The sequence below is a fragment of the Schistocerca piceifrons genome, chromosome 2 (genome assembly GCF_021461385.2).
Source record: "Schistocerca piceifrons isolate TAMUIC-IGC-003096 chromosome 2, iqSchPice1.1, whole genome shotgun sequence".
Taxonomy (NCBI): Eukaryota; Metazoa; Arthropoda; class Insecta; order Orthoptera; family Acrididae; genus Schistocerca; species Schistocerca piceifrons.
The window spans coordinates 547,138,128-547,154,581 of record NC_060139.1 but is presented as its reverse complement, the minus strand read 5'-3'; the positions used below and the strand labels follow the sequence as shown (position 1 = coordinate 547,154,581).

Below are 16,454 nucleotides of genomic sequence, written 5' to 3'. Positions count from 1 at the left end.
ACTGACATTTATATAAACTTACTCTGTTAGTAAACTTCCATTAATTTATTTCATGTAAAACACTAAAAATACACTATGTGATCAAAAATATCGAGACCCCCCCCCCCAAAAAACATACGTTTTTCATGTTAGGTGCATTGTGCTGCCACCTACTGCCAGGTACTCCATATCAGCAACCTCATTAGTCATCAGACATTGTGAGAGAGCAAAACGGTGTGCTCCGTGGAACTCATGAACTTCAAACGTCGTCAGGTAATTGGGTGTCACTTGTGTCATACGTCTGTTCGCGAGATTTCCACACTCCTAAACATCCCTAGGTCCAATTTTTTTCGATGTGATATTGAAATGGAAATGTGAAGGGACACGTACAGCACAAAAGCAGACAGGCTGACCTTGTCTGTTGACTGACAGAGACCCCCGACAGTTGAAGAGGGTCGCAATGTGTAATAGGCAGACATCTATCCAGGCCATCAGAAAAGAACTCCAAACTGCATCAGGATCCCCTGCAAGTACTATGACAGTTAGGCGGCAAGTGAGAAAACTTGGATTTCATGGTCGAGCAACTGCTCATAAGCCACACATCACATCGGTAAATGACACAGGACGCCTCGCTTGGTGTAAGGAGCATAAACATTGGACGATTGAACAGTGGAAAAACATGGTGTGGAGTGACGAATCACAGTACGCAATGTGTCAATCTGAGCAGGGTGTGGGTATGGCAAATACCTGGTGAATGTCACCTGCCAGCGTGTGTAGTGCCAACAGTAAAATTCGGAGGCGTTGGTGTTATGGTGTGGTCATGTTTTTCATCAAGGAGGGCTTGCACCCCTTATTATTTTGCATGGAACTATCACAGCATGGGCTTACACTGATATTGTTCCTTCCCACTGTTGAAGAGCAATGGGCTGGCCTGATTGCTGTAGAACACCTTTGAGATGTTTTGGAACGCTGTCTTCATGCCAGGCCTCACTGACTGACTTTGATACCTCTCCTCAGTGCAGCACTCTGTGAAGAATGGGCTGCCATTCCCCAAGAAACCTTCCAGCACCTGATTGAACATAAGCCTGCGTGAGTGGAAGCTGTCATCAAGGCTAAGGGTGGGACAACACCCTATCGAATTCCAGTATTACCAATGGAGGGCGCCATGAACTTGTACGTCATTTTCAGCGAGGTGTCCGGATACTTTTGATCACATAGTGTACTTGCTGAAACATTTTTACTATTTTCACTGCTATTTGTTGGCTGTTCGATACACACCACAAAGATGATTATTTCTGTGTAATGTTCGATCTTCCTCCAGAATGGATATATTATTCTGTGGCAAACCATAAAACTGGTTGACACAGTAAAATTGGGTGTATCAAAAAGGGACCTGACCCTGTTAAAGACTCACAGACTGTGGCTAAGGTGTTTCCCGTGTTATCCTCACTTCTTGGGGCCCTACCTTGACAAGATAGGCTGGAGAGCTTCTGAGAAGTCTGGAAAGTAGGAGTCAAACTGAATGACATCAAAACTGGCCACCTTGAGGAATTGTACTGATTCCTTCAGCACATTCAGCACATTCATAGCCATTTTTCTTTATCTTATTGCTTTTATATTTTTTTCAGCTGAACAAAAACAGCAGTTTTGGTTGACTGTGTGATTTAAATTTAAATTATTTATTAAAAGCAGTTTTTAATTATGGGCATGAGCTGTTTCACTCCTTGCATGAAGTGTATGTGACTGATATGACATAAAATCAGTGTCGTAAAAGTGTACCAGCTTCTCAAGATCTTGATAATAATCACACCAGAAGTAACTAAATCAAAAAAATCTTATACTTCCCTAAAAATGCTGAATGCGAGTTTCTGTGATGTAAAATACAGTTTTCATTTAGTTACATAACTTATACTGAAGTTGATTTTTTTAATGCCTAAAGTAACTTTTATTAATGAAATGGAAGAAAGACAAGACACAAAGGAGCGAGCCTTATTTTAAATATTGAAAACTGTTGGTAGTTGCAGTAAGGATCATTCCCATTTTACAGCTGTGTGGGAATTAGTTAATTAATTTTCACAACATTAATTTAAGTCTCCATTTGTACTTACAACATGAAAGTAATATCAAAAAGGAAAATTGCATAACGCATCAATTAACTTTCCAGCTGTGGGGGACAAGCACATGGGTGTTCAGCTCTTTTCTTATGATTCCATGGGGCACACTCTTATCTCATCGGATGTATTTTCTGGTGTATTTGTATTGAGAATCACATCTTATTTGTTCTCAAGTCTTGCCCACACATTTACACATACTTTCTCATGCCATTCTGTAATCATTGTCAGAGGTTCTGGTTCAAGCCTCTGTTGAGCTCACAACTTCTGGTTCAAGCCTCTGTTGAGCTCACAACTTCAACCATTACGAAGTCCTATAACACTGCACACTCCACCACAGAGTGATACACTCATTCTAAAAGTTAACTATTTACTCCATATACTGCTCTAGATGAATTGTACTATGCAGAATAAGTACATACTTCAGTAAAATAACCCCATAACATCAGCAGAGAGAGTGAAACCTCTACTGCAATGCAAAAATGCTAGTGACAGGCTAATTTATGGCAGTCCACCTATCTTTTTAATGTTGTGCTGTATGCTGACCAATCTAATCAATAAACAACGAATCTTTTAAATATTTTCAATGAGGATGTTGTAAGAAAAGGTACTCCACACAGAGTGGAATTCAAACTTTCTAAGAAGAGAGTTTGTGGGAATCCCTGAAACCATAAAGTCACACAGCATTATTACAAAAATACTATTCTCAGTATATTTAGTATCATGTCTAGCATAATAATATATACAAACTGTTAGCTGAGACCATTCCTGAAGTACAGAACAAATGTAGGCAATAGTATTCAGAATAGTAGGTAAACGAGAGGTGAGTGGATCTTCAAGTCGTTCTTCATTAAGTAACTGAAGCAATCTGACACGGAAGTCATCCAGCAACTCCAACTGCAGCTCCAGAAATTGTAACCTGAAATGTGTGAACAAAACATAATTCATAAAATGTACCCTTTCATTTAGCCTTCACCAATATTAATAATTATAAAGGGTGACAATACAATAACATTATTTCTACAACATACTAACATTTTTTAGTTTGGCATAGCTGAAGAGGTAGGTACAATTATTTCAGTGTATTGGACAGTGTGCTGTCTATGAAATTACTAGTGAACTTAATCTAGCCCAACCGACTGGATTGTCCTAATTCCACTGGAGTAATTTGTTTGCACTTTAGCAGCTGCAGCTACAGAAAATACTTTTGCTATCTACGAGGTATGTCCACAAAGTAAGTTCCATTTGGTTATATAAAACAAACATGTACAGATACAGAAAAAATATTTATTGTACAAAAATCTACAACTGTTAAACTACTTTTCTACATAGCTTCCGGAATTTTGTAGGCACTTGTCATAAGTTTTTGTATGCCTTCTTCATAGAAGGTTGCCACCTGTGTATTCAATCATGTGGTAACATGTTCTTTCAGCTCATCATCATTGTAGCATATGAATTAAAACTTTACAACACACATAGTTACATATGTACAGTACACTGTACGCATGTACAACACTTTAAAATTAACATGATAATGGTGGGTTCACTACAGTATGGATGTTAGTACACAACCAACTACAGTACATAATAGTTTTACCTGTATTGTACATAGAAAATCAAAAGAATGTTCAAAATGTAACACATTCAAAAGTATGTAAAATGGCCATGCAGAAAATGCATGAAAACAGGTTTTCACTCTAGATTACTTAAAACCAGCTCAAATTACATGCCCGAAATGCAGGGGCTCGAATTACCAGGGCTGTACTATATTGCATTTTGGATACATTGTTACTTGTTAAAAAGTATAAAACAGAAAAATACATGACAAAGGGTCAAGCGGACTATATGAGTCACAATCATGACAAACAGAGGGAGAAGAAAACTGGAAGTCAGTGAAAGAAGTTGCCAATGTCGTGCCTACACAATATGCCATCCCAGGCCTTCCACCTATAGATGTGTGAGCACAGCAAACTGCTGGAGCCTGTTGCAGCTACAGACTTCACCATTACCCAGCAAAAAACTGCTTTTGCACTCATATTTCATACTGATCATACTTCCCGTAATTTCTCGATAGTTGAGTGTCTAGGACTGAGAGCCAGAACTGCATGCAGATGCACTCCACCTTAGGCTATAATTCCCGTGATTTTATTTTTTCATGGAATTATCTGAATCCACATGGCAGTGAATCAATAAGATTCATTCTCTTCTTTTTACCAGCGGTGGCATGACCTCTCATTTCAGTAATCTTTGTACCAGACTTGACTGCCTGCAACTCATTGTGATGATCTCTGTTAGGCTGATACAGAGCCACAACCGAACAGATAATGAAAAAAACATGGATAATACACATTTTCTACCTCAAACTGCTATTTATTGTGTTTACAAAACAAGCTTCATGTCACATTTAACAGCCCAAGCGTTACTTACAATTTACTTGCCAGAACTTACCATTTATTTACAAAAGTACATTAGAAACACTCTGTACTTTGCATTACTTGCTTTCAGTTCACTTTTGGGAAATAACCACCTGACTTCCCCCTTCTGTTTTCCATTAACTTTTTTTTCTGATCCAGTTCTCATTTGAAAGACAGACAAAACACCAGTACAGTCAAACAAAATTTGTGACACATTTTGTTCACTATATCTGCATAATTTAGTTGTTCAAATCCCAGTTCATTAGCATCACTATTTAAATATTTGCAGATATTTTGGTCAGCTATGTCTTCACAACAAAAAATGGGTATTCTAAATGTAAATATTCCTTCTAACTATAAAATAATATTTGAGGCTTCATTTTTTAAATTTGTTTTTCAAAAACTGCTGAACTATGCACAAATAATCCCCAAGTGGGTAACCTGCACCCTAATAGTAAGAAGGTTACTGTATCTACAAGGTGATTATAGTTCCAATTAGAAACACTCTAAAATGAACCACTGCATAAAGACATCAAATTTGGATGGAATTTTATCAGAGGATGGGGGTACATTATGGAACCAAAAAAACTTAACAAAAATTTTACCACTAGATGGTGCTGTGAGTGGCCGAATATGCAAAATAGAAGATTGAGTACACAGCTGTTCTTCAGTTTGCATGTGACACACTCGGCATGACTGCCTCAATGCAGGCTCGTGTACTGCTGTTAACACTCTTTCACATGAATGGTGACTGTGAACCAGTAGCTCTGCAGAAGTTCCAGACAATCAAGCATCTGAAAAAGGGTGTAGGTCCAACATCTGCCAAGGGCCTGGAGAAAGAGTTATCAAATCAAAAAGGCTGGTTCTTTTGAAGTGCAGCATGGCAGAGGGAGGAAAACAACTGATCCTATGCCAGTGGAAGAACCACAACATTGTAGGAGGAGCAAGCGATGGCGTGCAAACATGCACTGCAATGATGGCATGCAAACATGCACTGCACTGGGAATTGACCAAACTTTGGGCACACCTGTATGCACAGTGCATAAACTTCTATGAAACATCCTGCATTGATATCTGTACAAAATTACCTGTGTTCAGGAGTTGCTTCATGCTCGCTGGCCAGTAAAACAAACATTTCCTCTAGAATTTCCTGCTTGCACAGAAGTGGACAGGAATGACCATGGAACATTTTCTGGTGAGGTGAATGCTTTTTCTATTTCCAAGGGCATGTCAATATACAGAATTGGAGGGCCAGTCTCATATCAACTGGTGTCACTTCATTCTGCAGTCTGCCCTTATAGCAGAGTGGTTAGTGTGACGGACTGCCGTCCTATGGGCCCGGGTTCGATTCCCGGCTGGGTCGGGGATTTTCTCCATTCAGGGATTGGGTGTTGTGCTGTCTTCATCATCATTTCATCCCAACCCGTGGTGCAGGTCACCCAATGTGGCGTTGAATGTAATAAGACCTGCACCGAGGTGGCTAGACCTACCCCCAGATGCCAAATGCTCATTTCCATTTTAGCTTCGTTCTGCAAAGGTAACTGTGTGATGTGGATTGCCAGCATCACTTATTGCAGGGCCATATTTTTTCGAGGAGATGAGTCCTGTGGGGTCTGTTACCTGTACTGTCACTGGTAAACACTGTTAGTCTCACTTACACAGCAACCAACATCATTCCAACCCTTCAGCAGTGTGGATGTGTGGGTAGGATCACTTTTATGCAAGATGGCAGTCCTCTTCACAATGCACAGCCAGTGAAGAACTGCTGCAGAGGCATTTTGGAAATGCTAGAATTATCGGTGGTCATTTCCCTACATCCTGGTCATCCAGACAACCTGATCTTAATCCCTGTGGCCTCCAGCTGTGCATTTACCTGAGAGATGCTGTGTCCAGTGCTCCGATTATAAACATAGCTGGACTGAAGGCATGCATTGCACAATGCATTCGGAATGTGACCCCCCAGACACTCCGATATTTTGTGGGTTATGCTGTTTCTTGATTCAACTTGTGGCAGAAAATGGTGGGCAGCATATTGAAAGGCTTGCACCAGTGTCATGACAATTAAAAACTAACTTCACTGTTGTTTTTTATGTGGTTTTTTGGACTCTGGACAGTTAAAAACCGATTTTTTCCACCTGGTGTGATACGACCTAGCCATAGTGGATGGGCTTACCTAACTAACAGTGCCACAAATGTTGAATGCCAGACTTGTGCAGTAATGCAAATTGCACAATATGGTCGGTTTAATATGTAACTCATGCCATAGCTGTCACATTTTGATTCATCTGTCATTTGTAGCTGAATCCATCTAGCAGGAAAACTTTCTTTAAATTTTTTTATTTCAATAACATTTTCCACCTCCTTTGATAATATTCCATTCAAATTTGATGTTGTTCTGAGTAGCAGTTCTACTTTTACAGCATTTTGAAACTCAAACTTTAATTATAGTCACCCTGTACTTTGGCTAATTTTAAGTACTAGGACATGCAACCACAGCTACTATATTCTTCTGGTGCATGGTAAGTCCAGAACAGTAAGACAGGAGCAGTGTCAATAGGCAGTAAAATGTAACACTGCATTTCTTCCAGCTACTGATAATAGAACCAGCCTTACAACCAGGGTTGGTAACCAGTAAAATACTTTCTTCCTTGTTTTGTGGTTTATCATTCAGTAGTAACTTTGGTGTTCTAATTTCTTGCATTATTGTTATAGATGCTTTCTGGTAGATCCTGTACTTCACTACAACTCCAATTAGATTAAATATGTTTAATTCTGTCTTGAAATCTTTATTTCTCTACCTCTTAGATAACTGTGACTATCTACTGCATTCAGAGATCTCATCTCTACACTTTATACCCTTCTGATGTGGTGTTTAGTAAGTGTCCAACTTTCACATCCATGTAACAATGTTGGTACTGATATGACTTTGTACAGTTACAATGCATCTCTTTTGCTACTTTTAATATACCATCCGATTGTTCCACATACATACTGTACTGTCTGTAGTTTTCTACTCACTTTATCATTTGATAGATAAGTAATATCACATTCAAGATAAACTATTTTGTAAACCTGCTCTATTGCTTTATTATTAATGACTATTTTAGTCCTAACTGGTTTATATTCCCTAATCAGTACTTACTCAGTATACAGTTGTACAGTATACTTTTCTATCTACAGCACATTGTATGAACCATATTGTATACTCTATTTTTATCCTTTTCTGAATAGCGGACACTTCTTAAAAGTGAACATTTTTATTTTCCCCAGGGATATCTGTTATTTCGATGTTTTACTGTATTTGCCAAATGTTATATAAGTCTTCTTTTCTCAAGTATTCACAGTCTTTATTATTGATTTTGAACAGTGATGGATTATTTGCATTAAATTTCACAAGAAACAGGTGCATTGTGAACAAGTAGCAAAAATATCTAATTCTTTCAAGAGGTGCTGACAATATGATTATAAACAAACACCACGTATTATACAGGGTGAATCACCTAAAACTTAACACTGCAAATATTGCAAAAATGAAAAGTGCTATTGATGTGCGGTTTTCACAGACTGGATTGGTAGTCAAGAGCTCATATTGTTAGACAATAAACAGATTGTAATAATAGTTAGAAAGTGTATCTTTCATGCAGACATACACTTATTCAAGTGGAGAATGCCTATTGACATTAACAAATTAAAAGTAGGGTAAATTAGAATGTAGTGGTGTTTGTTTCAGGTATATAGTGTGAGGCATTTACGAGATATCATATTTTGAAAATTTCCCATTTCGACACTAGTGCGATACCTGGAGACTGCAGGAAGAATGCAGTTCATTCACGTATGGTGTATGCGTCACGATATTCCAATAGATGTCAACCATCTCAGCAGTAATTTATTAACCTGTTCAACTAGTTACATGAAAGCAGTAGCGTAACACCTTGACAACGTAACAGAAGGAAACAAGAGATGACAGAATAGGATGAAATTAATATTTTTGCTATTGTTGAAGTTGATCCGTAGCTTAGCTTCCACGAGAAAGGGGCATGAGTCAGGTAAAATACTGAACATGCACAAGTATCCAGCCTCCTGACATGCCATCTTCTATGGATGCTGTAAGATGTAACTCTGCAGACCAGGGGGAACTCGTGGTACCAACATGATGGCTGTCCAGTCTATAGTGCACAAAATACTACAGCATGTCTCCACAAATTGTTGGACTGGGCACAAAGAACCTGTACCTTGGCCAGCTTGTTCCCTGGATTTGATGCTTTCAGACTTTTTCTGTGGGGAAAGCCAGAAAGCTGAAAGACGCTGTCTACCAGGACATACAAACTATGCCTGATGAACATATCGACTTTTTTTGCACTGGTAAATTCCATCGTCCACTCAAGATCTAATGCTTGAACCGTCACACACTAACTGACTAGCAAGTCGCAATGCACTTAAGGAACATGTAAGCACACTGTAAGCAAACATAACAACATCATACCTAGCAATTACACAAACAAGTGTTGGTGTGGAAAGTTTTCAAAATACAATATCCCATAAACAACTCAGACTAGAATCCTGCAACAAACACTACTGACATTCTAATTTATCTTACTTTTAGTTTGTTAATGCCAATAGCCATTGTTCCATTTAAAAAAAGTGTATGTTTGCACAAAAAACACACTTTCTAAGTATTATTACAATCCATTTATTGGCAAACAATATGAGTCCTTGACCACTGATCCAGTCTGCAAAAACGGCATATCAATAGCACTTTCCATTTCTGCAATACCTGTGGTGCGAGTTTTTGGTATACCTGTTGGCTTATATTTTATGGTTTATACCCTGTTGAAACACTTAAACTGTATCAAAATCAAAGGCAAACTCTTTTCAAGGAACACCATCTGTATCCTGATGAGCTGGACATCAGGTGCCAACCCAGAACTACTGTCAATGTTAGACATGACATTGCTTGTAACTGTTTACAACTACTTTGCTCTAGATAGCAGTGCTGCTACATTTGGAAAGAAGGCTGAAACTAGAGAAATGTGTCACTGTGTGTTGTGATGAGGTGCTTGGAGCTACCTCCAGTGCAGAACTTCTAAGCTCTCTGTGGCACTGTATTATCTCACTAGAGACACAGCATTGTGTCAGACATGGAGAGGATGAAGATGGAGCGCTGCACAAAATACATGGAATATGGTTTGCAGGAAAATGTCTACGATCTAGGAAAAGTTTCTTGCAAAGGACACAGTTGCTAGTGGATGCCCTCCAGAGGCATTGCCTGAAGAGATGGAAGAGAAAAATGGAATCTGCCAAAAATAAGAGCTTGTTTTTGGTAGTGACTCCCCCTGTGGTATGTGATGCATACTAAAGAGGGAAACAGGGACTGAGCACGGTAGCACAGAGGTTAACATACTGGACTTGCATTCAGGAGAACGACAGTTCAAACCCGGATCGAACTATCCTGATTTAGGTTTTCCGTGATTTCCCTAAATCACTTCAAGCAAATGCTGGGATGGTTCCTTTGAAAGGAACTTCCTTCCCTAATCTGATGACCTTGCTGTTTGGTCCCCTCCCCCAAATCAATCAACCAACTGAACAGGGTGCGAGTGTCAGTGCAGCTCTGAAAGGTCAATATGCTGAAGTGTGATCTTCCCCTGACCACAATGCATATTATCTACATCTGCAGCCAACTGCAAGACCCTGGTCATATGCTGCAAGGCTGGTGGATGAAATTTATGTTCAAGCTCATCTTTCTACAGTTAACAACATGCCACTTCAGCTTCAAACTTTTGGAAAGAGCTTGTTTGTATGTACAGGGAAAATAAATAAAGACTAAATATTATTTATAAATAGCAGCCGACAGTCCTATGGATATTTGGTACATAGTCTACTACACCAAAATAAATATGATTCACTTAAAACTTCCGGGCCGTGGTCGATGTATAAAACTCTCCCCTGATGTTTCGTCTCCAAGTGCTGGAGACATCCTCCGAGGTAAAGCGGCGAATATTACCCCACATAACATTAGTAAACGAAAACAGTCAAAATATGCTAATTTATTGATAAGTTTGTCTTTGACTTCTTCTAATGATTCAGAATGTAAATACTGCTGAATCTGAAAGTGTAGAAAGTGTTGCATCTGGTTAAGATGATTCTCCCCTCCCACTTCCTACCTCATGACTGTATATTGCTTTTTTTTTTTTTTTTTCAAAGGTAAGAAAGAGACTATTTGCAGAAAAGGACTTAATAATTACTTGAAAGGCATTGGTTGTAATTTACTGTTTTGTTAATCATCATGCAAACCAATTATTTGCCAAATCATTAATTCAATTAAAACTATCCAAGCATGAGTCACCCACCCTCTCCTCCTCCTACAGCCATTCGGCTAATGCTAAGCCATTCCCTGTCACAGCCTTTTTCTCAGGAGTTTTAATCCAGTAATGACTGCGGGGAAGTCTCTGTGGAGTCTGGAGGGCAGAAGAGAAACAGTGGAAGACTGAAGTTCCAAGCCAATACACAACCCACACCAGATTAGCTCAATCAATAAAGTGCATTCACTGTCTGCTAATAACAAGAGTTCATGTTTGACTCCTGGTCCACCACACAGATTTAAAATTTCATTATGGTATACACTCCACTGTCGAGTCAAGGTTTTCCCCCCCTGAAAACAATACTTAAGAGAATGTACACACAAAAGTACAGTATTCACATATCACATTATGCTCTTCCTCTTCTTCTTCTTCTTCTTCTTCTTCTTCTTCTACTACTACTACTACTACAGTGGTTAGCACTGGAGATTGATGCCAATTACTTAGTTGGTTCAAAATGTAATAAATACTGGAATCACTCAAAGTTATTCTTATGCGTATAGCACAGAAGCATTACCTCCTCAAACATGAGTCATTGTCTAAAATATTATCTCCCCAGTGCTCTCCATAAATCCTATGAGACTACGAGGAATTCAGAAACATGCTGACATTTATTTCTACACTCAACATAAAAGACAGGTGACTGCTTTAAAAAAAAACAGAGAGAATTATGCAGTACAGAAAAATTAGTATACAGTTTATGCAACATACCTGTGTCCAGGCTGGGGAAGACAGCTATATCGTTCTGTAATGGTGAGTAGCAGTGTCAAGAAGCTTTCACCAACTTCAGTAATACGCAATTCATCAACATCTGCTGTTGTTAACGGCTGCCAAGCAGTTTCTGAGCTCAGCATAGCATCCATCTTTTCTACTGCATCTGTTAAATTTTTCATAATATCTGTGTTATTAAAACAAACAACTCTTCACAGAGCCAAAGTAAACTGTAAAATACAAGCATGGCTATCAAAATGAAACGCATAATTTAATGCTCAAGGCATAATGCAGTAGTTCACAATCTCAATAAATTTTTTAAAAAAAGAAACTGATTCTATCTATAGATCATAAATTTCTTGGGACTGAAAACTGAATAAGATTGGACAAAAACTGCTGAAATTGAAAGTTAGAATATGCCACAATAGCACCATACGCCCCCCCCCCCCCCCCCCCCATGAACCACGGATCTTGCCGTTGGTGGGGAGGCTTGCGTGCCTCAGCAATACAGATAGCCATACCGTAGGTGCAACCACAACGGAGGGGTATCTGTTGAGAGGCCAGACAAACGTGTGGTTCCTGAAGAGGGGCAGCAGCCTTTTCAGTAGTTGCAAGGGCAACAGTCTGGATGATTGACTGATCTGGCCTTGTAACATTAACCAAAACGGCCTTGCTGTGCTGGTACTGCGAACGGCTGAAAGCAGGGGGAAACTATGGCCGTAATTTTTCCCAAGGGCATGCAGCTTTACTGTATGGTTAAATGATGATGGTGTCCTCTCGGGTAAAATATTCCGGAGGTAAAATAGTCCCCCATTCGGATCTCCGGGCGGGGACTACTCAAGAGAATGTCATTATCAGGAGAAAGAAAACTGGCCTTCTACAGATCGGAGCGTGGAATGTCAGATCCCTTAATTGGGCAGGTAGGTTAGAAAATTTAAAAAGGGAAATGCATAGGTTAAAGTTAGATATAGTGGGAATTAGTGAAGTTCGGTGGAAGGAGGAACAAGACTTTTGGTCAGGTGACTACAGGGTTATAAACACAAAATCAAATAGGGGTAATGCAGGAGTAGGTTTAATAATGAATAAAAAAAATAGGAGTGCGGGTAAGCTTCTACAAACAGCATAGTGAATGCATTATTGTGGCCAAGATAGACACGAAGCCCATGCCTACTACAGTAAAAGTTTATATGCCAACTAGCTCTGCAGATGATGATGAAATTGATGAAATGTATGATGAGATAAAAGAAATTATTCAGGTAGGGAAGGGAGACGAAAATTTAATAGTCATGGGTGACTGGAATTCGAGAGTAGGAAAAGGGAGAGAAGGAAACATAGTAGGTGAATATGGATTGGGTGTAAGAAATAAAAGAGGAAGCCGTCTGGTAGAATTTTGCACAGAGCATAACTTAATCATAGCTAACACTTGGTTCAAGAATTATGAAAGAGGGTTGTAGACATGGAAGAATCCTGGAGATACTAGAAGGTTTCAGATATATTATATAATGGTAAGACAGATATTTAGGAACCAGGTTTTAAATTGTAAGACATTTCCAGGGGCAGATGTGGACTCTGACCACACTCTATTAGTTATGACCTGTAGATTAAAACTGAAGAAACTGCAAAAAGGTGGGAATTTAAGGAGATGGGACCTGGATAAACTGACTAAACCAGAGGTTATACAGAGTTTCAGGGAGAGCATAAGGGAACAATTGACAGTAATGGGGGAAAGAAATACAGTAGAAGAAGAATGGGTAGCTTTGAGGGATGAAGTAGTGAAGGCAGTTGAGGATCAAGTAGGTAAAAAGATGAGGGCTAGTAGAAATCTTTGGGTGACAGAAGAAATACTGAATTTAATTGATGAAAGGAGAAAATATAAAAATGCTGTAAATGAAGCAGGCAAAAAGGAATACAAATGTCTCAAAAATGAGATCGACAGGAAGTGCAAAATGGCTAAGCAGGGATGGCTAGAGGACAAATGTAAGGATGCAGAGGCTTATTTCACTAGGGGTAAGATAGATACAGCCTACAGGAAAATTAAAGAGACCTTCAGAGAAAAGAGAACCACTTGTATGAATATCAAAAGCTCAGACGGAAATCCAGTTCTAAGCAAAGAAGGGAAAGCAGAAAGGTGGAAGGAGTATATAGAGGGTCTATACAAGGGTGATGTACTTGAGGACAATATTATGGAAATGGAAGAGGATGTTGATGAAGATGAAATGGGAGACATAATACTGCGTGAAGAGTTTGACAGAGTACTGAAAGACATGAGTCGAAACAAGGCCCCAGGAGTAGACAACATTCCATTAGAACTACAGACAGCCTTGGGAAACCAGTCCTGACGAAACTCTACCATCTGGTGAGCAAGATGTATGAAACAGGCGAAATACCCTCAGACTTCAAGAAGAATATAATAATTCCAATCCCAAAGAAAGCAGGTGTTGACAAATGTGAAAATTACCGAACTATGAGTTTAATAAGTCACGGCGGCAAAATACTAATGCGGATTCTTTACAGACGAATGGAAAAACCAGTAGAAGCCGACCACGGGGAAGATCAGTTCGGATTCCGTAGAAATGTTGGAACACGCAAGGCAATACTGACCCTACGACTTATCTTAGAAGCTAGATTAAGGAAAGGCAAACCTACGTTTCTAGCATTTGTAGACTTAGAGAAAGCTTTTGACAATGTTGACTGGAATACGCTCTTTCAAATTCTGAAGGTGGCAGGGGTAAAGTACAGGGAGCGAAAGGCTATTTACAATTTGTACAGAAACCAGATGGCAGTTATAAGAGTTGAGGGACATGAAAGGGAAGCAGTGGTTGGCAAGGGAGTGAGACAGGGTTGTAGCCTCTTCCCGATGTTATTCAATCTGTATATTGAGCAAGCAGTGAAGGAAACAAAAGAAAAATTCGGAGTAGGTATTAAAATCCATGGCGAAGAAATAAAAACTTTGAGGTTCGCTGCTGACATTGTCATTTTGTCAGAGACAGCAAATGACTTGGAAGAGCAGTTGAATAGAATGGATAGTGTCTTGAAAGGAGGGTATAAGATGAACATCAACAAAAGCAAAACGAAGATAATGGAATGTAGTCTAATTAAGTCGGGTGATGCTGAGGGAATTACATTAGGAAATGAAACACTTAAAGTAGTAAAGGAGTTTTGCTATTTGGGGAGCAAAATAACTGATGATGGTCGAAGTAGAGAGGATATAAAATGTGGACTGGCAATGGCAAGGAAACCGTTTCTGAAGAAGAGAAATTTGTTGACATCGAGCATAGATTTAAGTGTCAGGAAGTCATTTCTGAAAGTATTTGTATGGAGTGTAGCCACGTATCAAAGTGAAACATGGACGACAAATAATTTGGACAAGAAGAGAATAGAAGCTTTTGAGATGTGGTGTTACAGAAGAATGCTGAAGATTCGATGGGTAGATCACATAACTAATGAGGAAGTATTGAATAGTATTGGGGAGAAGAGAAGTTTGTGGCACAACTTGACTAGAAGAAGGGATCGGTTGGTAGGACATGTGTTGAGGCATCAAGGGATCACAAATTTAGTACTGGAGGGCAGCGTGGAGGTTAAAAATCGTAGAGGGAGACCAAGAGATGAATACACTAAGCAGATTCAGAAGGATGTAGGTTGCAGTAGGTACTGGGAGATGAGGAAGCTTGCACAGGATAGAGTAGCATGGAGAGCAGCATCAAACCAGTCTCAGGACTGAAGACCACAACAACAACAACAACAACAACAGCACCATACGGATATTGCATCATAAATAAAAAGGAGATTTTTTTTTATTACAACAGGGCTTCACTTATATGTACTTTTTGTCACTATAGCTACCAATTATACAGTACTCAAAAAAACTAAACATATCCTGTATGTTGGCTAAGATAAACTGAAGACTGTCTATAAAGAAACAAAAATTTTATGAGTGTTGCTTTTGGGTATTTGCTTTTGATGATAACTCTGGTAGGAGATTCTGTTAAACTAGGGACAAACTAATAGTATGTTGCTACACCCATGATTACCCTATAAGCTCCACAAGATCTGTTGGTGTACAAAGTCAAATCACAGATATTTTCTAGTCTTGACACATTCTTGGCTATATATTTGATTGCATTATTTTATTATTTCATATGTAGTGTACTGTTTGCCTGACTAATACCAGTAAAGTTTTATTCTGAGGAAAAGGTTAGGAGCCATGGTGGCACTTGAAAAAGAAAAGAAAGGTGACAAAATATTTGAAAAAGGTGATTAAAAAGTGACAAATTACTTCAATAAACAGAAATGTCACTAAGTTTTCATGTTTGATAATTCCCAACCAAAAAGACTGGCTAAGACCATATTAAATTTCTCTGTTACTATTCTGGATAGGGTATGGCCATTTTTTCCTTCATACAGATTTATTAATACAGGGTGTACCATAATTAACGGCATAAATGCACACAGTTGAAAGTACATGACAATAGAAGCAAAAATTTAAGCAAACATGGGCTCTAAAATGCATGCCTGAAGAGCTATGGGGACTACTACATCATTGATCTCTTCTACTGCAAGCTCTTTTATTCCATATTTTGCAAGGTAGTAGTATGGATCAAAACAAGAACAGATAGTGTAGTAAAAGTGGGCTTTAAAATGTCTATCTTACGAGCTATGCACACTTATTCAGTAGGAGAGATGTGTTTCACAATCGAAGATTTACATTATCTGATCAAAAGTATCTGGACACCTATTAGTGGATATCAATACGGAGTGTATCCACCTTTCAGCTTCATGATGGTTTGAACTCTGCTGGGTACATTTCCAGTGAAGTCTCCGAATGTCTGTGGAGGAATAGCGGAAACAAGAGAGAGCAGTGATTGTTGGATGCTGGGGTCAGG

At 39.0% G+C, this 16,454-nt stretch overlaps 1 protein-coding gene across 1 annotated transcript in view; it reads right to left on the bottom strand.

Moving 5' to 3' along the window:
* LOC124777270 (RAD50-interacting protein 1) overlaps window positions 1-16,454 on the bottom strand; it is a 119,162-nt gene that overhangs the window by 27,958 nt on the left and 74,750 nt on the right. Inside the window, 2 exon segments of the mRNA XM_047252602.1 lie at window positions 2,841-3,009; window positions 11,572-11,737. Coding sequence (XP_047108558.1) covers window positions 2,841-3,009; window positions 11,572-11,737 — 335 coding nt within the window.